The 23224-nt window shown below is 40.4% G+C and overlaps 1 protein-coding gene across 12 annotated transcripts in view; it reads right to left on the bottom strand.

The window, feature by feature from the left end:
• The window catches only part of DLG2 (discs large MAGUK scaffold protein 2), a 2052576-nt gene that overhangs the window by 986122 nt on the left and 1043230 nt on the right, over nucleotides 1–23224 (bottom strand). For 11 of the 12 annotated variants that reach the window (XM_044258404.1, XM_044258405.1, XM_044258399.1 and 8 more), the window contains one exon: nucleotides 9047–9208. In XM_044258404.1, coding sequence (XP_044114339.1) covers nucleotides 9047–9208 — 162 coding nt within the window. The remainder of the gene's footprint in view (nucleotides 1–9046; nucleotides 9209–23224) is intronic. The other variant, XM_044258412.1, reaches the window with a different exon arrangement.

Below are 23224 nucleotides of genomic sequence, written 5' to 3'. Positions count from 1 at the left end.
TTTTTGCCACACGCTAAAATCTGCTTTCCTTTGGCATTTTTAAAAAGATTTTATTTGTTTGTTTATTTGTTTGTTTGTTTGTTTGTTTGATAGAGAAAGAGAGGGAGAGCACAAGTAGGCAGCGGGCAGAGGGAGAAGGAGACTCCCTTCTCGCCCGATATAGGTCTTGAACCCAGGACCCTGAGATCATGATCTGAGCTGAAGGCAGATGTTTAATTGATTGAGTCACCCAGGGGCCCCTTCTTGGAATTCTTGATTTCATTTCATGATACTGCCTCCATAAAATTGGTCAAATGGGGGCACCTGGGTGGCTCAGTGGGTTAAAGCCTCTGCCTTTGGCTCAGGTCATGATTTCAGCATCCTGGGATGGAGCCCCGCATCGGGCTCTCTGCTCAGAAGGGGGGAGCCTGCTTCCTCCTCTCTCTCTGCCTGCCTCTCTGCCTACTTGTGATCTCTGTCTGTCAAATAAATAAATAAAATCTTAAAAAAAAAATCGGTCAAATGAAAAAAGAATGTGAATTAGCCTCTATTTCTCTCTCTCCTCCACTTTCTATACTTATTAGGTTTCAAGGTCCTGATGATGTCTCTTCCTAAATAAGCTTTCTAGTCTATCCCTTGTTCCACCCCAATGCCTCTGCTTTAATCCCAGAGACTTTCCAACTCTGGTGTTTTACCTGATGCCCTTGACTGTGATATCACTGTTTTCTTTTCTTCTATTTTGTTACATGACATGATTAATATTCTAATTTGCAAATCTGGCCAGGTTTGTCCTCTTTCAAACTGTACAGTCACTCCTCGTTACCTACAAGGCCAAGTCTAATCTCCACATAAGACGCTTCATTCCTGTTCCTACCCATCTCTCTTGCTTTGTGGCATGCTTTGGGCGGGTACTTCTTCCTTCATCCTTTCATTCTCTCCCTCTCCCCTTCTCAACTGTCTGCAATTTCTAGAATTCTTCCATACTGCTACAAGATTGTTGGAATCTAGGACAACTATGGCCTTTCTCTTATTACAGGTCCTACTTCCTTCAAGTAAAACAATGACCTCCTCTATGATGCTTCCTCTGATCACATCCATCTCTAGCACTCTAAACTCAGAGAAAATTAAGCCACTTCTCTAGGTCTTGGGAATTTGCCTATTGTTTGATCCTTTCTTTATTGCACATGATATGATGTATTTTATGTATGTATCCCAAATTTGTTAATCTAACTTTAGTGTGTAAGCAACTTGAAGGCATATTCTTCCTTGTATCCTCAGGGAATAACATAGATCACAGCATACAGTAGGAAGTCAAAGAGACTCTGCTGTGCCAGTGAATGAATAAGTGAATCAATCAGCCAAACCATGTAAGAGATTGGTTCATATTAAACTTAACTGCATCTCAGAAATGCCAGATGATTTCCCCAAGTTTATCCAGCCAGAAAGTATAGAATCAGAATTCAAACACATATTTTTTTTTGCTCCAAAGCCCATGATGTTTTACAGTAACCATAACACTTTCTGCCAGGAAGTAATGAAAATATGAACTAGGAATGGTAGCTGTGGATATGAAGAGGGAGGTAAGAACCCTAAGGTATTTGAAAACAAAGAAGAGATTAAGATAAAAAAAATTCCAAAACTAATCCCCAAGTTTCTAGTTTAAAATATCAGAATAATATTAATACCTCACTCACAATAAAGATAACTATCATGTTTTACTTATTTCTTTTTTTTTTTTTAAAGATTTTATTTATTTATTTGACAGAGAGAGATCACAAGTAGGCAGAGAGGCAGGCAGAGAGAGAGAGGAGGAAGCAGGCTCCCTGCTGAGCAGAGAGCCCGATGCGGGACTCGATCCCAGGACCCTGAGATCATGACCTGAGCCGAAGGCAGCGGCTTAACCCACTGAGCCACCCAGGCACCCCATGTTTTACTTATTTCTCATGTGTCAAGCTCTGAGCTAAGATCTTTGAATAGCTCTTTCTCAAAGATCATAGAGGCATATATGTGGATGCCACTGTTTTATAAATATAAAAACTGAGGTAGAGAAAGTTAAGTAACTTGAGGAAGCTCACATTAGCTAGCTAGTAAGTAGAGGAGCTGGTATTTGAATGTGATTGAGTCTGATTTCAGGGCTAGAATGAATTCTTATGTTATATTTCCTATTGGTTATATTATCCTTGGGCTATGTCTCTGCTTTAGTATTTTCAAAAGTGTATCTGTCCAACCAAAAAATTATTTTGTTTTCAAGAAAGCATTCCATGACAAAATATGTTTGGGAAATACTGTATAATAATCATAGTCCCATCTTACAGGTTTCTATTACATATTATCATATTAAAAACTTGTAGAAATCCTTCAAAAAGATAGTGAATTTAAATTCCCTAACAATTTCAACATTCATGCTTTTATTTTCCTTGTAAAAATCCACCAATATTATTGGCTGATAAAAATCCACCAATATTATTTGGGAAATACTGGTTGAATTTCATTATAGATGACTGAAAATAAGGGAGGAAAAATAAGAATAAGATATGGTCTAGTTACAGGAGCTTCTGCACTTTTTAAAAAAATATTTTATTTATTTATTTGACAGAGATCAGAAGTAGGCAGAGAGGCAGGAGATAAAGAGAGAAAGCAGGCTCCCTGCTGAGCAGAGAGCCTGATGCTGGGCTCGATCCCAGGGCCCTGAGACCATGATCTGAGCTGAAGGCAGAGGCTTAACCCACTGAGCCACCCAGGCGCCCCCAGGAGCTAGCACACTTATTAAGAGAAAGACAAATGTAATGGAAAGGACAATACATAGTTATGCAAAAACTATTTAGAATAATAAAACAATATATATTTTTAAAAAGCTAAGTCAGGCAAGAATTAACAGGGATGGCTTCATGGAGGAAGGGGAATTATTATACTGTTGGGTAAAATATACTTTCCTATAAACCGGGTCTGGCAACTCTGGTAAGAAAACGGTGGAGCAAAGTACACTTCATTATCTTTCTTGCCTACAATTTATATACCAGCTTCTTCATTTATAAGCAATCTCTCTTACAATTTCCCCAAACTTGCATTGCCTATAGTTTCTCCACTGTTTTCCCATATATATTCAACAAATGCATGGTGTTCCAAGTGTATAGAAATATATCCTAACCTCTCCTATTCTGACTTTCCAGTAAAGCTTCTAGAACTGTTTATTCTGGCAGAAAATCACATTTATCTGATTAAAGACATTCACACCAATCTATGAAAAACAGCTTTAATCTTCCTTGTAAATAGTCATTGAATCTAAGATGGCTTTAACTGTAAGACACATCATTTTTTTTTACGTACCCTAGGAGATAGTGCCAATTTTAGTTGCAAGATGCCATTTATTTTAGGACATGTTTCAGATATGTAATACAGGAGGAAATATCAGCTTGAAAGTTGATGACAGTCTATATCAATGATGAGTAGGTCAGGGAAAAGAGGACAACAGAAATGGGAAAACAAGAAGTCTGTGCCTTGATTTCTTGCCTGTTTTGATATTAACGACACAAATCTCGCAGAAGGGGATTATTTATGAGTGTTTGTATAGCCACTTACAAATAATTAACCCAACAAGTGTTTGTTGAAGGACTAAGGACATAATAATGAACAAAACCAATACAAAACTTAACTGTGGGATGTTCATGTAATGATGGTAACTGATAGTAAATTTATTAAAACAAAGCCTATGGTTGTGCAGAAAAGTAGAATTAGAACAGCCTACTGGATTTCTGATTGAACCAATATCTTGTTAACCTGAAATGGAGCTTTCTTCCTTTATTAATTTGTGGTAGAATGTATAACTTTTACACTGCTTATTTTGAAAATGGTAAGTTAGTTTATAAAATTAAGCATATATGGAATGAATATTTTAAAAGAATAAGTAACCAAGTAAAAATTATAGAATGAGGTCTTGCTAGTTCCTGGGAAGAAGAACATGGCTGTGGTTGGTTGGACTTATTTGAGATCTTCACCGACAGATGCGTCTACTGTGAGGAGTAGATCTCAGTGAAGAAAATTCTTCAGTTGCTCAAGACAAAGTGTGTCTCTCCTGCCAAGATACACATCATTACAATGTCAAAGGATTTTTCAAAAGGAAATTAGCTCCCAAATACTAGTTTTGTTTTGTTTTGTTTTGTTTTTAGTCACAGGAGCAGAGAGAACATATTCCCTTGGAAGTTCATCACTGGGTGAACTGAGGTATTTTAAAGATAGAACTTATTTTCCTTCTATTTCCTCATAATGTTCCCGTCTATCATCACGCTTGTTGTATCTCACTTAGAAAACTGTATTTCTTAGACATTCCCTTATATATCTGCTTAATAATTATTTTTAAGGATAAGGCCATATGAAATAAAGGACCTTCTCCTTTTACATACATGGACCTGATAAGTGAAAATTTGAATCTGAGATCTCTTTAAAAATAGAACAGTTTAGAGAAAAGTGATGTAGCACAGGAGTGATAAAGAATTCAGCCTTTCAGGGCACCTGGGTGGCTCAGTTGGTTAAGCGACTGCCTTTGGCTCAGATCAAGACCCACACTGGGCTCTTGGCTCAGCAGGAAGTCTGCTTTGCCCTTTGCCTTCTGCCTTCCGTTCTGCCTACTTGTGCTCTCTCTCTCTCACTCTATCAAATAAATAAATAAAATCTTAAAGAAAAAAAAAAAAAAAGAACACAGGCTTTGGATCCAGAGAGACTTGGGTTGAGTTACATTTACTTGCACTCCGATTTACTGGTTCTTGGATTGCAGGAAACTATTTAAGTTTAAAATTGTGTATAATCTTGTAGAGATAAAATGAGATAAATGAAGTGATTTTAAAGTATTTGTCACGATAGCTGGCTAATAATAATAATATAATCAAAAACAATATTTGGTGAGTGGTTACTGTGTGCCAAACTTTTTCTAAGCAGTTTACATATATTACTTTATTTGATTAGTACACAAATCCCATGAGATAAATACTATTGCTACTTCCATTTTACTAATGAGGAGCCTAAGACAGAGAGGTTAACTTGATTGAGGTCATATAGCTACCGAATGAAAGGGCCGGGATTGAAATCCAGGTATTCTAAAGTCCAGGTTCTTAAAAATAAGCCTGACTTTTCCTCCTCCCTCATCCCCTCTCCTGCTCTCCTTCTCTCAACAGATACTCTGTAAAGAGTACTCTCCATAATGTCTGAGGTCTCACAGGATATAAGCTTCAGGAATGTGAATTTCTGTTGTGGAGTGAGAGTAAGTAATAAATAATTAGACCTGAGATCTTTTAAGAAAGTGATAAGTATATGTAAAATCATGTTTTACTGCCCTTGGTTTCCCATCGCCTATTATGATGTGCATAGTAGAGACCCAATTAATATTATGGAATTGACTTAAATGGAAAAGAAAATTCTCATGTTTTATTATAAGCCAGCTTCTTTGGTGGAAGATTCTAGGTAGCATCTGAAGAGAAAGCATCCCCAACTTGAGGCAAAGAAAACAAATTCTGTTAAATTCACTGCAAAATTGCATTTCTCCTTCTAAACCCATATTTCACAATGGTCAAGGCATTCTAATGAAAGCAGGCTAAGCAAGCCCATCTATCAGCCATGCAGAGGGTATGCACCAAAGGCAGATGACTCTTAGAACCGAGGCTTCCAGTGATAAGTGATGATGGAAGAAATGATTGACAAACCTGCAATGGTAAGATTGCTCTGCTAATGATTCAGAGCCTGCTCTGTGCAGCATTTCAACTGTTATCCAGCCATCTCACACTCTATTCAGGCATGCCATATGTAAATTTCTAATTAATACTAGAGAGCTGCATTGACTCCAAGGGAAGATTCAGGGGCATTATCTGATTGTAGGTTTTGCCTCTTCACTCTTCCCTCTTTTAATGCTTGACCCAAGAGGACCAGAAAGATCAAAGGAGCAAAGAAGTTGAAAATAAGCCAGGTCTAATTGAGAATTTGTACCTTCTTAGCATTTCTCTGACTCTAATAGACTTCCTTTATGAGAAAATAACACATTAGATTTTAATCATGGCAGGTTTTCCGAACACTTGAACTGTGATAATGTAATAATCCCTTAACAACTTGATTAGGAAATGTGTCCTATTGCTTCAAAAATGCATGTGCTTTAGCCTGCCTGTGTTGGAGCCAGCTCATGTTGGCTTACTTGCTTCTTTTTTCCGAATGCAGTCAGTGGCTTCAGGTTGCTAGTCTAAACTCAGCCATGGTGGGAGTATTTACACCATGAAACTGGCAAACTCTACCTATCTGTGTGTGTGTGTGTTTCTAGAAAAATTGTGCCTGTTTACCCCTATCATTATTGTTGACCCAAGCAAGGTACACAGTCTGTTCATTAAGATGATCTAAAAGCGTATCTTGTTCAGCATCAACAATACCTCTAAAATGTCATGGGGAAAAAGTCCTGGCTCCGAAATTGCTATTTCACAGTCTAGGCACAGAAATCCCAGATGGACTTATTTTTCCCTCCTCTTCACAGTACCTCGGGGGACACACCATACACTGGTGACTCCAAAAAGGACGGAAACATATATGTGGATGTTTCCTATCAGGGGTTTATCGCTCATAGATGACCACTTTCAAACCAATAGGGGATGCCGTCAGTAGAAGATACTACTACAGTAAAACCACAAGAACCAATAAATCATCTTTATAAAAAGAGAATAAGAAATAAGACAGCAGGGCAAAACAGAAACAGAAAGCCTATGCTAAGGAAAATCACAATTGAAGATGCTTAATTTTGAGATTCCTGGAAGGTAAGGGATAAAGGGAAACGGGAAAGATTCCTTCGAGATGTGAGCTTCAGAAAAAGCAAACTTTTCATTTAACTCTAGTAGGCATTTTCCAAATGAGGCAGTAAGTAGCATAACACATGTGTAATCACCCAAACTGTAGATATTTTGACAATTTTATGCTTAAGACTTAACATACAAAATGAACATTCTATTACGCTTTTATTGTTTTATTTATTTTGTTTGTTCGTTTACTTACTATAAGCAGTTTAGCTTTAGACTAGCCCTGATGAACCTACCCATCACTTGGGAGCTCTGCTCTAGAGCTAATTAAAATGTGCCAGGAAAGGGAGAAAGACAAGCAGGGAGAAAAGAAGGGAGTTTCTGTGAAGGTTCTTACAAAGATTTCTTGTAAGAAAGAAAAGAGAAAAGAAACAAAAAGAAAAAAAAAAAAAGAAAGGAAAAGAAAAGAAAGGGAAAAGAAGTAGAAAAAAGCTGAGATTTAAATACTCTTAATGAAATGCAGGCTCCCATCCTTGGCCCTTCTCAATTTCTACTGGTCAGCACACAGAGTAAGGGTGAGCATTTGTCTGCAAACAAACATGAATATTTGTCTAAAGAGGAATGTTTCCATCTGACCCCAAACTAGAATCATTGAGTCCTAGAGTCCTAGAGTCAGACTGGACCTTAGAAACAGTTTTGTGTACCCTCCTGCTAAAGCAGTCCCTTCTGCAATATCACTACCAGGTTGTCAGCCAGGCCTGGAAGATTCCTAGGGACAGGAAACCACTGCTTCCTGCACTAGTCTATACCTGTCTGGGGTAGCTCAAACTGACAGGAGTTGTGGTCTTACAATGGTGCCAAATACACCTCCCTGTTAGTTATGCACAGTGGCTCTGTTTCTGCCCTCTGGGTGACACCAATATTTTCCACATGACAGCTCCTGAGGTGTAAGAAGGAAATCCCTTGCCCTTCAACCCTTAATCTTTTCTTCCCCAGGCTAAACATACCCATTTCCATCAGTCATTCAATGATTTCTAAAAAGACTCTGCAAAGAACTGAACAATGAATTCCAGTGGTACAATGTTTGCATATTCTTACACATTATAACATATTTACTGGAATTTGACAATTAGCCTAATATTTTAATTAATTGGTGGTAAATGGAGCTAGCTTATTTGATAATACATTTTTAGGATGCCAGGGTACTTAAAATGTACCAAATTTCAGAACTATATTAGAACATAATTTAGCCTCTCTGATGTCTTAGAAGGTATAATAAGATTCTAGAAGGCACTGGGGTCACATTTATGGCTTTGTTTTTTATTGTGACACAGCTATATGGAAGTAGTGATGAGTGAATATTCTGGCTAACAAAATAAACAGTGAATTTTCTTTAGCGCTAAAGAATTATTTTAGAAGGGGTTTTTTTGTTTTTTTTTTTTTTGTTTTTTTTTTTGTTTGACACAGCTATATGGAAATAGTGATGAGTGAATATTCTGGCTAACAAAATAAACATTTTATTTAGCGCTAAAGAATTATTTTAGTAGGGTTTTTTTGCTTGTTAGTTTGTTTTGTCTTGTTTTGTTTCTCATCTGCATTCACTTCTGTTATATCATTGAGTCTAGTTCCGCTTTTCTTTTTTTAATTCTAATCAACATTTACGAGCTTTTATTTAAAGCACAAAACCCCATAGCATCATCAAAGAAAAGGGTAATTCGCAACCAAAGAGCACAGAAAGTCCTTTCATTTAATTGTCCTTTGCAAAAATACCATTTATCAAGACATTGTTTAAAAATTAAAGAAAAAAAAGTAGAAAGTGTCAGAAAAGTATGACACCAAACAGAAAGAAATACAGTATAAAACTGAGATGTTGATGACCAACTCACACAGATTTTTTTATTAGTCTACATGATAAGGTGAACATTAGGTGCTAACATGTTATACTTACTTCCTTTGTTTTACCTGGGACTGGGTATAGGGGTAGAGAGGTGGCATTTGAACAGAATCTTGATGTACTCCTGGGTTTTCTAAGTATGTGTTTACCTTATTTTCCCTTTCAATTTTCATCCCTTGCTCTTTCCTTAGCCCAATCTTAGCAACTAAAAGAGTTTCCAGACATTCAAACAACCGCAAGAACAACTGCCTATTAGGGATTCTAGGTAAGCGTCCAAACCACAGAAAGACCCTTGGACAACCATTGGCCACTACAGTGCTTTAACAGAGACTCCTTTCATCGGGTCAACAGACATCTCCCTTAGCATTGCAAACCAACAACTGCTGCCAGCTCTGAGAACGATCAAACTGACCTTCAGAGGAGAGATGTGAGACTGCAAGACGTATCCATGGACATTTTCTATTTGAGACAGGTTCTTTTCTGATACGTGCACCAGCTCTGGTCCTCTTACTTCATGGGTTAGTCGAGGTAAGGAATGATCGTGTGGAGCGTCCTCATCTTGGTATCGATACTTCTAGGAGAAAAGACGAGAAAGAACAGCAGAAGCGTTAGTGTTGCAAAGGGTACAGTTAAGAACTTCCTATTCCAACTTCACTTACAGAACCCAGTGCATACCTACTGTTGACTGAACAAATAATAAATATGAGGCTTTGCTGCAGATTCTTCTGGTGGCCACCATAAGCAACCTCGATACTGAACACTGAACAAGCCTCAGTACTGACCGACTTTGACGATTTGTTTTTACCAGATAATATACTATCTCTGTTTTAAGGTACAGGAAGGGGAAAACAAATGAGACTGAGGCGATTTACCGAAGTCTTCCTCCTAATGACCAGAGTACCTAAGTGTGTGCTAAAATGTCTAGGTCAGGAATGGAGAAGGAAAAAAAAATGTATTGAGCAATGAAACAGACTTCAAATATCTCCCATTCAAGAAACGTAATTTTGTTTCAGAATTTGTAAAAGACTAAAGTTCCCTTGGAAATGAAGAACAATTTTTGCCACCCACATTATTTTTGTTGGCCTCAAAAGGAAGACAATCTTCTGTTCCTCTCATACTCAAAGAGAAGGAGTACTGATTTGGGTTAATCAGATTCTGGGACAAAGAATCACAATTTCCAGAGACAGAGCTTCCTTCTAAAGAACTTCAAAATTCAAGGCCAAGGGTCTGCCTATTTTAGCAACTGAAGAGAGTTCCCAGACATTCAGACAACTGCAGGAACAACTGCCCCGCTTCAGGAATTCCAGGTAAGCCTCCAAACCACACAAATACTACCATCTATGCAGCCACCTGAGCCAGAAGAGTAGGAGTCAACCAGACTCCATCCTATCTTTCACTCTCCCATCTGCTAATTTAATAATTGACTGAGTCTACACATGAAAAAATGTTCATCATCACTAGCCATCAAGGGAGATTCAAATTAAAGCCACATTGAGATCACCTTACACCAGTTAGAATGACCAAAATTACCAAGACAGGAAACATGTGTTCGAGAGGATGTGGAGAAAGGGGAACCCTCTTACACTGTTGGTGGGAATGCAAGTTGCTGCAGCCACCTTGGAAAACAGTGTGGAGATTCCTCAAGAAATTAAAAATAGAGCTTCCCTATGACCCTGCCATTGCACTACTGGGTATTTACCCCAAAGATACAGATGTAGTGAAAAGAAGGGCCATCTGTACCCCAATGTTTATAGCAGCAATGGCCACGGTTGCCAAACTGTGGAAAGAACCAAGATGCCCTTCAACGGATGAATGGATAAGGAAGATGTGGTCCATATACACTATGGAGTATTATGCCTCCATCAGTAAGGATGAATACCCAACTTTTGTAGCAACATGGACGGGACTGGAAGAGATTATGCTGAGTGAAACAAGCCAAGCAGAGAGAGTCAAGTATCATATGGTTTCACTTATTTGTGGAGCATAACAAATAGCATGGAGGACAAAGGGCATTAGAGAGGAGTAGGGAATTTGGGTAAATTGGAAGGGGAGGTGAACCATGAGAGACTAGGACTCTGAAAAACAATCTGAGGGTTTTGAAGGGGCGGGGAGTGGGAGGTTGGAGGAACCAGGTAGTGGGTATTGGAAAGGGCATGGATTGAATGGAGCACTGGGTGTGGTGCAAAAATAATGAAAATAATGAATACTGTTACACTGAAAAAATAAAAAATTTAAAAAAATTCACTGAGTCTGCCTAATTTATACTTAAATAATTTTTGAGTCTACTTCATCCTCATCCCCCATTACCACCACTGCCCAAATTCAGGTTCTGATCAGCTCTCATATGGGGAACCCCTGGGCTGTACAGACTGCCACTGAGATTGCTCTTTCCCAGTGTAGAGATTTCCTCTACGCTGCACTGCCTGGCCTTCTGAAATCACAAATTGGCAAGTTCGTCTCTTTAAACCCACTCAGCAGCCCCCACCACCCACAGGACAGAACTCACACTTCCTTGTACTAGAAGGCACCCCTCAACACCACTACCTGAGCAGAGCCCCCATGACTTCTGAACTCTTGTTTCACCACTCCTACCTCAGGACTGTGGAATGAATATAAACATATCATTACTTTCAGGCTTTTAAAAAATATATATTTTTAAAAATTCTGGTAAAATACACATAAAAATTTCCGTCATAATCAGCTTTAACTGTTAAGTGATATGAAGTATATTCGTATTACTGTGTAACCAATCTCCAGATCTTTTTCATCTTGCAAATCTGAAACTCTATAGCCATTAAACAGCAACGCCCAATCTTTCCAACCTCCAGCTCCTGGCAACCACCACTCTACCCATTCTACTTTCTATTTCTATCAATTTTACTACTTTAGATACCCTATATCAGTGGAATCATACAGTATTTATTTTTTTTTATTACTGGCTTATTCTATTTCACATAATGTCCTTAGGATTCATCCATGCTATAGCATGTGACATGATTTCTTTCCTTTTTCAAGGCTGAATAATAATATTCCATTGTATGTACACACCACATTTGTTTATTCATTCATCTGTAGATGGGTGGTTTGGTTGCTTCTACCTCTTGGCTGTCATGAATAATGCTGTTCTGAACAGAGGCATACAAAAAACCCTGCTTTCAATTCTTTGGCACAAATACCCAGAAGTAGAATTGCTGGATTATGTGGTTATTACATTTTGGGGTTTTTTGAGGAATTTATTAAGCTTTTTAACAGTTCACATGTGTAAAACCATGTTCATGTTACTTATAACAGTTAGGAAATGCTTGTGTTCTGATAAAGATCCAAGAATGCCAAAAGCAAAATCTTACAAAGTTAAAAGGATTATGTGGCTCCTCCAGGATTCTTCCAGTGAGATTTAGCTGGCTTAGAGAAAGATTCCATTCATTAAAATACACTTTTTACTGAACTATTTGAACAAATAACTATCAAGACACAGATAAAAAACTCAGTTGAACTTATGTGGTGTCACAAATAACTTATTTTAAATTATTTACATAAATGTAAGACACATTTTTAAGACTTATAGGGCCTTAAATTAGTCTATAAAACCAATCTTTATGCTCAATTAATATTTGAGTAGTGACAAACTTCATTTTAACATTCATTGATCCTTTAGGCTTCAACTTGGCCTTTATCTTTTCTGGGAACATTTTGTGAACTCTAAGTCAGAAATTTTGTGGATGTTTCCATAGTTCCCTGCAATTATTATCATGTTAAGTGCCTGTGTACTTGTGTGTGTGTGTGTGTGTGTGTGTGTGTGTTGTTCACACTGACTCTAAGATTCTGCAAGTACTGGACAGTTGAGTCTTGTTTATCCTCTTATCTCCAGTCCTTAGGCAAGTGCCTGGCACATATACTTAATACATATTTGTTGAATGAAGTTATAGGACAAACAAATGGATGAAATGGGGATCATTTGCTTAAGCTACAAAGTTATTTTGGCTGCAGGATGCAAGCTCCTTCATGTTATGAAAATGTTATGAAATCAGGTTTAAGTAAAAAAAGGCAACTGCATCACTTGCTTGACACAATCTTAGAGGACATCGTATTCTTAAGTATTCTCTATCTCTCTGCCTTATCATTTCTTTCAGTAAGATTTGCTAAGAATATAAATTGAATAAGAAACAGTTCTTGACCTTGAGAAAACCATGGAATATTAAATGAGTTCCATACATGTGTGGCTAAGCCACAATGCACAGTCCTAACTACAAGTATAAACTGAGTTCTGTGGGAACAGAAATAGGTCATCCCAAACTCCATCTAAGCCTTCCCAGTTGGCAACAGGATCTAGAATGATAACAGAAAGGAGGGATAGATATTCTAGGCAAAGGCACTAATATGTATAAAGGACATAAGTGATAAGAGAGGATGATGTTTTGGGGGAACAGTGAAATCCTGAAATGGATTATAGTAGATTCTACTGCACCCATCCCCCCAAATTCATGGAAATCCCTTCTCTACATTCAAAACCCACATCTGCATACTTCTCAGAATGGTCACACCTGGGTGACTGAAGCGTCCTCACTTAGATGGGCCTGGGAATTATAGTGGAATCCCCAACTCCTATACCTCAAGTGAAATAAATCCTGTGGGGCCAAATACACTCCAAGGCATCTGATGGGATTGGGGTTGAAGCTTGTCTGCACCTGGACCTACATTCTTGCAGAACTTCTTGGTGCTTCCTCACATCCTTCACGGTTTCCTTCTGGAACCGCCTCCCACAAGTCATGCACACACCAATCCCCATTTTACATCTGGTGAGCCTGATGTAAAATTTGGGTGGAAACTGGGATGTGAGGTACCGTGTGGCAAGACACAAGGCTGAAAGGCAGACTGCTATTTACTGTAGACAAGAGGGAACAACCCAAGGGAGTTGTTGATGCCCTTTCTAGTGCCAGCCACATAGTCCCCCTCCTTTTTAAATTTATTTTCTTCCAGTGTCCTGCAAGAGATGACAAAGCAAGGGGTTACAATATCTGCTGACAAGTGCTATATTTAACTCAAAAGCAAGCCTCAAAAAGAATCACCCTAGCAGGGAACAGAATCTGCTTGGATTCAACTTTGGCTGGACTATAAATCATATTTTTGCTTTGTACTAGATAGACAAAAATCAATATTAAAACAAATGTTATTATTAAGAGAACTACTAATCCTAACACTAATGCCAATATTAAAGTCAATAATAATGTCAGTAGCTATACTAAATTATTATTTTTAATTGATACATTTAATTTATTTTTGTATGCACATGAGCGAGAGAGAGAGAGTGAGCTGGAGGGAGAGGGAGAGAAAATCCGAAGCAGACTCTGCATTGAATATAGAGCCCAACACGGGGTCTGATCCCACAACTGCAAGATCATAACCTGAGCCAAAAGCAAGAGTCAGCCACTCAGCCGAACCACCCAGGCGCCCCTATGCTAAATTCTTTATATGCATCTTCACACCCGAGAGATAGGTGTTCTTATTCTCCTCATCTGAGGCTTGCCTGGTTAGGCATTTTTTTCTAAGATTACACACCTGATGAGTGGCAAGCTAGGATTCGAACACAGGTCACTCTGACTCTGGAGCTAAAGTACCTGAATCTTCTTCTGAAGTTCCTCAAAGATCTTAGGAGACCCACTTTATCTTCAGGAAATATAATACTTAGGAAATCTTCAAGAGTCATCTAATAAGGGAGATTAAACGACTCCGAAAAGGTCACATCCTGATTTCAGAATCAGTCCTAACATTCTGGGCAATTCTGAGTTATTTTTCATGCCAGGGCTTGTCTAGTAACTACTGACACCATTCTGGGCAACTTTGAGGGTTTCTGTATTGCCTGTAAAAGGAGAGCCACTTACAGAAGGCCTCTGTTTTGAAACCTGTGCTTTCCTTTTCCTGTCTTCGGCTTGGTCCATTAGAGGGAACTCTGGAGCAGAAGCAATTTTGAAATCAGATTATATTTTCTCTCTCAGCTTTAAGGAGAGTGAGGCAGAAGAAGAGCTCAAGACAGAGAAGACATGCTCTTCATGCCCCTCCCCCACCCCAGGTCTTAGCTCATTTTGTCCCTGACTTCTGGAATCCTATCCTCTTCTGAAGCTTATCCCCCATTCTGAAGCTTAATCCCTGACTCATGGACTCCCTCATCAGGTAAGCTTTCCAGGTCCTTGATCCTCAGACTGGGTATATCTCCTCTTGGAAGGATTCTCTGATTGCAAAGGTTGAAAGGATCTGCTCCCATTGGGTTCAGCACAGATTTCTGTCATCAAATAACAGCTTTACACTGCAAAGACCTGCCCAGGTGCCTATCATTCCTACCAGCCCCTGAGTGGCTCTTGAGCACTGATGTAGCCATAACCATCCCTGAATCTCTAGTGCTCCACTGATGATGGCACTTACTAAAAGACCAGTAAATGTGACTTTAACCGAACTAAACTTAAATAATCTGAGCAATACTGTGATATACCTGATCAAAAAGCTCTCCTACCTGAACCTGAATGGAATCATACTCACATTCCTTTTCAACCACAGAGCCTCCCATGTAGATGGACAAAGGACGGGAAGTCTGACTAGATTCGACTCACTACCTTTTGCTGATGCCCACGTGAGTCCAAACTACCCTGAGTTATCCAGACTTCAAAGGAAGGAGCCTCCATGCATCTGACCCATCACCTGAAGGCCTCCTGCACAGGCTAGAAGGTGATACTGCCCTGGCGAAGTGCGTGAGAGCTGAGAGAGAAGTCACAAATCTTTCAAGGCCCATAAATAAAATCTGGGTCTGTCTCTGTCTCTGCATAAGAAGTGCTCTGCTTCCCCCTTGCAGCAGGCGTCGGCACTGTTCTGATGAGAGACTTGGATCAAACTCCGAGAGCCAGACCAGGTTTGTGCACTCTGGAACAGCAAGTGAACCCGACCCATGGGAGCCCTTTGCTAGGAGTGTTTGAAAGAGTATCCCACTGAAAACTCAAAGCAACATTATGAGGCAAGTATAAAATTAAGGAATGATTTACAGTTTCTTACACAAAGCCTGACATTTAGGAAATGCCCCCCATCTGTTAGTTCTACCGCCTCTGTTAACAATAGCGACAAATAGCATTTTCTGTGTTAGCCCCCTCTGCGTGATCTCAGCTCTTAGAGGGCAGGGAACCCTGACAATTGTCCATGTCCTGCAGAACGGTCAGGCCAGAGCATCAACCACACAACTGTGGCTGCTAGACCACCACTGGAAGGAAGACTCTTAGTTTTATTAATGTGCTCTGGCAGGGGAAAAGAAAAAACAAACACAACATATTTTAGAAGAAGCATAAAGTCAGTAAGAAAATTAGATAAATAATGAACTTGCAAAGAACAATGATTCCTAAGAAAGAAGTAAATGAAGATCAGAAAACAGAGAAAATCAAGAGCGAAGAATGTGGTCTTGACAAATGTAGTCCATGGAAATAAAGGGTCTTCATTTCCTCTCAAAACGAAGTTTAACTCCCAAAACAGTACATGCTTATCTGGGCCCGAATAGTTACTGTCTTATTCTGAGGAGCATATTTCATTTAAATACTTCGATATTTCTTTTTAGGAATTCCATTTACTTAGAGACTTGTACAGTATGTAGTCAGCCATCTCTCTTCTCCAGCTCCTTTCTTTACCCATGATAGCTTAGCTTATCTGTTACCTGTGACCCTTCTCCATTAGCATGATCCTCTCCAATTCCCTGTCTCCCTTTCTGGAGGGAAAACATGAATGAAAGAAAGAAAAAGAAGAAAAAGATAGAAGATAGAAGAATGGTTAAGGCAACGATCAGATTGGTAATACACTCATTTCTTTAATTTGAAAAAAAAATTCTCTGAATGTTACTTTGGCAAGAGCAGGATTCTCTTTCCCCCTTCCATCCTTTCTGGCCACTATCCTAGTCCCTCCTTCAGGAACAGTCATCCATATGTTATGCATATGGTGGGGGGGTTGATGTTGGGGGGGGGTCATTAGATAGGAGGACAATGGGAGAAAGAAGCACAAGATGGACCAGGAATGATTTTCACCTCTACTTCCTCAAGGGGGCCTCCTGACTTCCCTTATCTTCCTGTACCACTCCACTCCCTGCCTGGCAGGATTTCAGGGTACCCCATACTTGCTTTTCCAAAAACTCATCACATTTTTATTTTACATTTAATTTCCTTTATCATTTGCTTAATGTTTGCTTCCTCTGTTGGACTGAAACCTCCATGGAGTCTGGTTACTGCTGACCTTCAGTACCAGCTACATAGGAGATCTCAATCAATGTTCATTGAATAAATCATCTCTGGCCAAATAAATCTCTCTTCAAATCCGTTATTCAAAGAGCTAATAAGGGCGAGTTGAAGCTCAGTGATTGCTGATCGCACCCAAATCTTTCTCAAGTGAAGTTACTCTTCCAAAACAAAACAAAATGGAAAACAACACCCAATGACCCACAACCAGCAATACAGCTGGCCCGAAGGACACTTGAAAGAGGAATGTTTTGGGGATGGGAGCAGGATGTAAGGAACATGACGGATCCCAGGGATGAAAAGCTCTCCCAGGTGCTCCATTTGAATTTTTTTCAAACAAAACTCAGAAATGAAAGGAAGTACATTCCCGCTTTTTGCCACAAAGAACAGGACAAGCCAGGATGTTAATTAAATTACAAATCAGCTGTCTGCTTGCAGCTGACAGAGCTTTGTGTGCTTCCAAGCAACGTCAGATATTTTAAACCCCCTGTAATTACCTACAATGGAGGAACTGCCAAGAAGTTCCTTTCATGAATATTTAATGGATCTTAAGATCCTTTTAAAATAACGGACGATTTAAATAATCATGAGGGAACTTATTCTAGCTCAGTGCTGCCCTCCATGTGTTAACTGAAGATGTTGGAGATGTTGCTTGAAAAAAAGGCAAGCTACCTTTCCTAAACTTCTCAGGAGAGGTAATTGTATGCTTAGATAGCACTTCTCTGAGCAAGTCAGAATGGAACTACAGACTTAGGATCTGGGAAAATAACCGGTGTGGAATTGGAAAGTGAATATGTATAAGATGTCACACACTCAGTTGCTATTTGACATTTACAAAAGCACATTCAGAAACATTGTTCCAAGAAATTCTCAAGAACTGGAAAAAGAGGGTATTATCACTCTGATTTTTCCAAATGAAAGAACAGGAGCAAGTGGTCTCTAAAGGAGAACTCTTTGGAGTGTCAATGCTATTAGAAAAATGGAAACAAATATGAATAATTATTTATAGACAAATACATCTATCATCTTCCCCTTCCTTAGGCCTTCACAGTAGAATAACTTTCTAAAACCTCAATGGTAGAATCATCTCTAGGAATGCTGGTTCTGGAGAAAGTGCCTGGACCACTTCCCTGGTCTGTCATGTAGTACATGACCTTGGGCAACTCATCAAACTCCTCAAACTCAAAACTATAAAGACTGGAAATTCCACATCTGTAAAATGAGACTAGTATTTACCTCACAGAATTTTTGAGAAGGCTAAGTGAGCCAATGCGTGGAATGAATTTAGTTGACGGTGAGCTGGTAAGTGGTCAAGGAGTATCACTTATGATTATTTTATTGTAACATTAAATTTTTTGTACTTATCAAATACTATAAAGATCTAAAAACTAACAGTAAAAAATGGAGCCTTTCTTTATTGCTTTCAATTTCTTTAAACAACTCTCCCACTGCTATATAACATACAGAGTCTGTGCTTCAACCTCACAGCTCCCCTGACCCCACAAAACACTCTCCAGCCTTCCTCTATGCCATCTTCAATGCCTAAAAATCTTCCAGGCTCTTCCAAACCATCTCTTGCAAACTCAACTTGACTTGCTCTGGCTATTCTAGCTCCTGTTACTCCTCTCTCTTCCCATTTTTTTTCATTCAACAAGAATTTATTTCAAGCTACAAAATAAGTAAACCATGGGGATATAATGAACACCATGGTGACTAGAGGGAATAATACAGTTGGTCCTTGAACAATATGGGAGTTAGGGGCACCAACCCCCACACATAGTCAAAAATCTGTATTTAACTTTTGACTCTCCCAAAACTTAACTACTAATAGCCTACTGTGAACCGGAGGCCTTAGAGATATCATAAACCATCCATTAACACATATTTTATATGTTATATAATATACTGTATTCTTCTAATAAAGATAGAGAAAAAATGTTAAGAAACCCGTAAGGAGGAGAAAATGCATTTATAGTACTGTATTTATTGAAAGAAAAATCTGTGTGTAAGTGGACCCAGGCCATTCAAATGCATGTTGTTAAAAGGCCAACTGTACTGTTAAAAAAATAGAACGTATTGAGCACCTATTATGTGCCAGACATTGTAAGTGCTAGAGACACAACACTGAACAAGAAAGAAGTCTTCCCTACCTTGATAACCTCCCCAATTCTCTTTCAACTGGCTATTGCTCAACCTTCAAACTTAACTCACATATGGTGTCTTCCCAGATGCTTTCCCTGGATACCCAGGTTTGGCAAATTGTCCATGCTGTCACGACTGACACACTGAGAAGCTCTCTTTGTTCTTAGGGTTATTTTTGTTTGTTTTTAAACGTGTACATATCTGCTTTTCTCAATGAAACATAAAAATGGCTTGATTCATTATTGTACCTCCAGAAGCAAACATTCCACCAATAAATGTTTCCAAACTGAACTGCAGCTGGTGGAAATGTAAATTCCTCAGACTCTTATGTACCCCACCACACCTAGCACATCCTAGAGATAGTGTGTACTCAAGAAACCTGTCTGGATTCTACAGGAGATCTGGTTATTGAACAGTCCCACATAAGATTTTCAATAATGAGGTAAAAAATTGGTTCACATGTAGTCATAATAAAGTGGCATTATTTGGGGGAGAATCATTCAAGTTTTCAGTGTGAGTCACCTGGGAAGGAATGTCGACTGGTGGCTTTCTAGAACCAGGAGTTGAGAGGAAGACAAATTGTGACATGCAAGAAGGGAACTGAGTGAGTTCCCGATCCTTGCTTTGACTCTTCCAACACTGAGTGAGAGCAAAACATAAATAAGGCCATCCCAAGTAATCTTGCCCAAGGCTCTCTAATTACCCGGGCAGCAGACAAGTGTACCGACCTTGAGAGGCACAGTAAAATAAAGTGAATGCAAAACAGGGAAGAGGTTTAGAAGAATACACACTGTATGGATGGTTGTGTCTCTGGGTGATTATTAATTTTCTGTTTTTAGCCACACGTACTACTTGGAGAATAAAAACAATTAACAAAAGAGAACATGTAGGACACTATCAAGTATTTACTTTGTTGTAATGGAAAAGGTTCATGGTGAGGGAAGATTCTCCTGCCTTGGAAAAAAGTTTCTCCAGGTTTAGTCAACTTTGAGAGTAGGTTGAAGGACACAGAGTGATTGCCAGTAGTAAATAAAGGAGGGGGAGCGAGGAAGGAATTTACTTGGGAGGAAGAGAGTTGGAAGTCAAATCGTTTTGTTACCAAGAAATCAAAGCAATGATTTACGAGCAATCTCGACAATCAGTTTGTCCATTTGAAGCACAAATTCAAATACAGTCTGAGTATTTCTTCCAGGATAACTGCCACCGGATGCAAGAGAGGACAGTAAGAACTTGTGGGCAGTCACTGTCTGATTCCGTCTACCAGCTGGACAGCTGCTGCGGCTTCCATGAAAGTCATTTGCTGCTCAAGGCCAGAAGTGTGTTCTCAGTGCTCCCAGTGCCAGGAAAAGATGAAATGATGATTTCATCGGGATTCCTCATCAAGTGATGCAAATTCCCTGCACCTTAGTGTCCTGAGTTTAAATTCTGCTCCTGCCACTCATCAGCAATGCAACCTCACACAAGTGCGGAAGCTCTCTGAAACTCAGATTCCTCATTTGTGAAATTGGGCTAATAATACTCATAACAGTGTTGCTATGGGAAATTGATGAGATAATATGCGTAAATGCCTTGGCAGAGGGCCTGACTCCTGATGTATGCTTAGGAAATCTAAGCCTCTTCTTATTTCTGTGTCAGTATCATATATCTAAGTGTTGGGTCACCACACACACATGCACACGCACACGCACACGCATGCATGCGTAGACTCAGCTCAGCCTTCCCCCTGTTACAGGGAGCTGGCTTCCTGCACACTATTACAAACATTGCAGCATCGCTGTAGATGAGTGCAAACTCTCTGAAGGATGCACGCTGAGTTGTGAAGGCCTTGCCTCTGTTACTCTAAGCTTCAGTTTCTTTTCTGTCTGTAAGGCCACCTTACCCTCTTTATCCATGCTTCCTCCTGAGCCAAGGTTCCCAGCTATGTGCCTACAATTACCACTTTTGTCCAGTAGGGAGGGAGCCTACAGTGCAGAAATTGCCACCACTGGCTGATGACTCAAGCTACTCTTCTGACCCCTTTGAGCTTCTGGACCTCAGAATCTGCTGTGGATTTCACACGTGCTCCAGCCTTCCATCCATAACTGACTTTCTAAGATTAGACCACTTGAACACTTGACCCTAGAACATCTCCCAGATTCTCTCTGACTGGCTGTTCCAGAGATTTCCTCATCAGCCTGTTGGCATGCACTTCCTCTGTGATATTGAAAAGAGTAAAACCTCTTCCTAACAGCAAGTATCATCATTTTTGATTCAACAAAATATTTATTGAGCACATAATGTACTAATCACTAAATCGTAAGTGCTAAGAATACAGTAGTAAAAAAAAAGAAAGGTAAAAACATATGACCCGGAAGTGGGGGGGACAAGATGGCGGGGTACTAGGAAGAGGCGTCTTTTCAGCTGGTACCCCAAAGTGAGCTGATTACCTACCAAAGAACTCTGATCACCCATGAAATCAGCCTGAGATCAGAATTATACACGTCTGGATCTCTACAGGGGCAGAAGACGCCAGTGAGCAGGTAAAGCGGAATGGGAACAGCGGACTGATATCGGAAGATAAACAAAAGGGGGAGGGAGCCACCAGAGGCGACCGGTGCAAAAGTAATACCCCGATACGAGCGAGAGTGCCCTGCGTCTGGGGACCAGCATTAACTCGGAGACTGGTTGAAAGCACTCCAAAAGAGCAAAGGATCGCGGGGGGCAAACTGTGGGAATCGGGGCGGCTAGGGACAGGGGCTTGAGTCCCCGGTCCCAGACGGCCTCCCCGGCGCAGAGGCAGAGAGAGTGCGGCGGGGAAACCGGCTCCTGGTCCCTAAGCCGCCAGCGCGCCCCAGAGCGCGGGGTTCCGGCTCCTGTGAGGGGATGGGAGCTGCGCCAGTCTGCAGAACGCGCGCTAGCCCTACCACAAAGCTTGAGATGCGCGTGCACGTCGCTCCAGCTCTCCTGGGTTTCTAAGGCCCTGGGGCGCTTCTTGACCCGGGCCATTGTTTCAAAGTCTAAGCCTCCCGCCCGCGAAACTCTTCCCCGGACAGAGGCGCGCAAAAGCCCAGCCTGCGGCTTACGGACCAGCGCCCCGTTCTCAGTGCCCCAGACGCGCGCCCGACCCACAGCCGCCTCTGAAAAGAGGTGCGCGCAAGCCGGGCACTCCCAGCCCGGGCCGGCGGCAAAATCTCAGTGTGCGATCGCTGCTTGGAACCTCTCTGGCGGTCGGGAGCTCCCAGACAGCCGCCACTGCCTTGGCTTTGGGGACGAGCAAAAGATCCTGCGCCCTCAGGGTCTTTAACTTGGAACCTGCACTGCCAGCATCCAAGGGGGAATTTATTCAGCTTCTGCACCCAGACTGAGGCTTCTGAGACGGAGATCAGGAAGTGTTCCAGGGTGCACCTTGACTGCACCAGAGTTGATACATCCAGCTACATCTGTTCAGTCTTCTCCCACCAAAATGACTAGGAGGAGGAATGCCCAACAGAAGAAAAATACAGAGGATGGACCTTCCGCAACAGAGCTAACGGCTATCAACATAGACAATATGTCGGAAAGAGAATTCAGGCTAACAATTATCCAGGCAATAGCTAGGTTGGAGAAAGCCATGGATGACCAAACAGAATTGATTAGAGCCGAACTGAAAGCGACCAGACAGGATGTTCACAATGTTAGGGCGGAGCTTAAAGCTACCAGGGAGGAGGTCCACAATGCTCTCAATGAGTTCCAATCCAATCTAAACTCTCTCAAAGCTAGGGTAACTGAGACAGAAGATAGAATTAGTGATCTGGAAGACAAACAGATAGAGAGAAAGGATCAGGAGGAAGCCTGGAACAAACAGCTTAGATCCCACGAAAGCAGAATTAGGGAAATAAGTGATGCCATGAAGCGTTCCAACGTCAGAATTATTGGAATTCCTGAAGGGGAGGAGAAAGAAAGAAGTCTAGAAGATGTCGTGGAACAAGTCCTTCATGAAAACTTTCCGAATCTCGCGAATGAAACCAGCGTTCATGTACTAGAGGCTGAACGGTCTCCACCCAAGATTATACACTCCAAAAAAACATCACGACACCTGATAGTCAAATTGAGAAATTATAATTGTAGGTATAATCTCTTGAAAGCTGCCAGGGCAAAGAGGCTCCTTACTTACAGAGGGAAGCCCATCAGAATAACGTCAGACCTGTCCACAGAGACCTGGCAAGCCAGAAGAG

This window comes from Neovison vison, chromosome 7, assembly GCF_020171115.1.
Source record: "Neovison vison isolate M4711 chromosome 7, ASM_NN_V1, whole genome shotgun sequence".
Classification (NCBI taxonomy): Eukaryota; Metazoa; Chordata; class Mammalia; order Carnivora; family Mustelidae; genus Neogale; species Neogale vison.
This window is presented reverse-complemented; position numbering and strand designations above follow the sequence as displayed.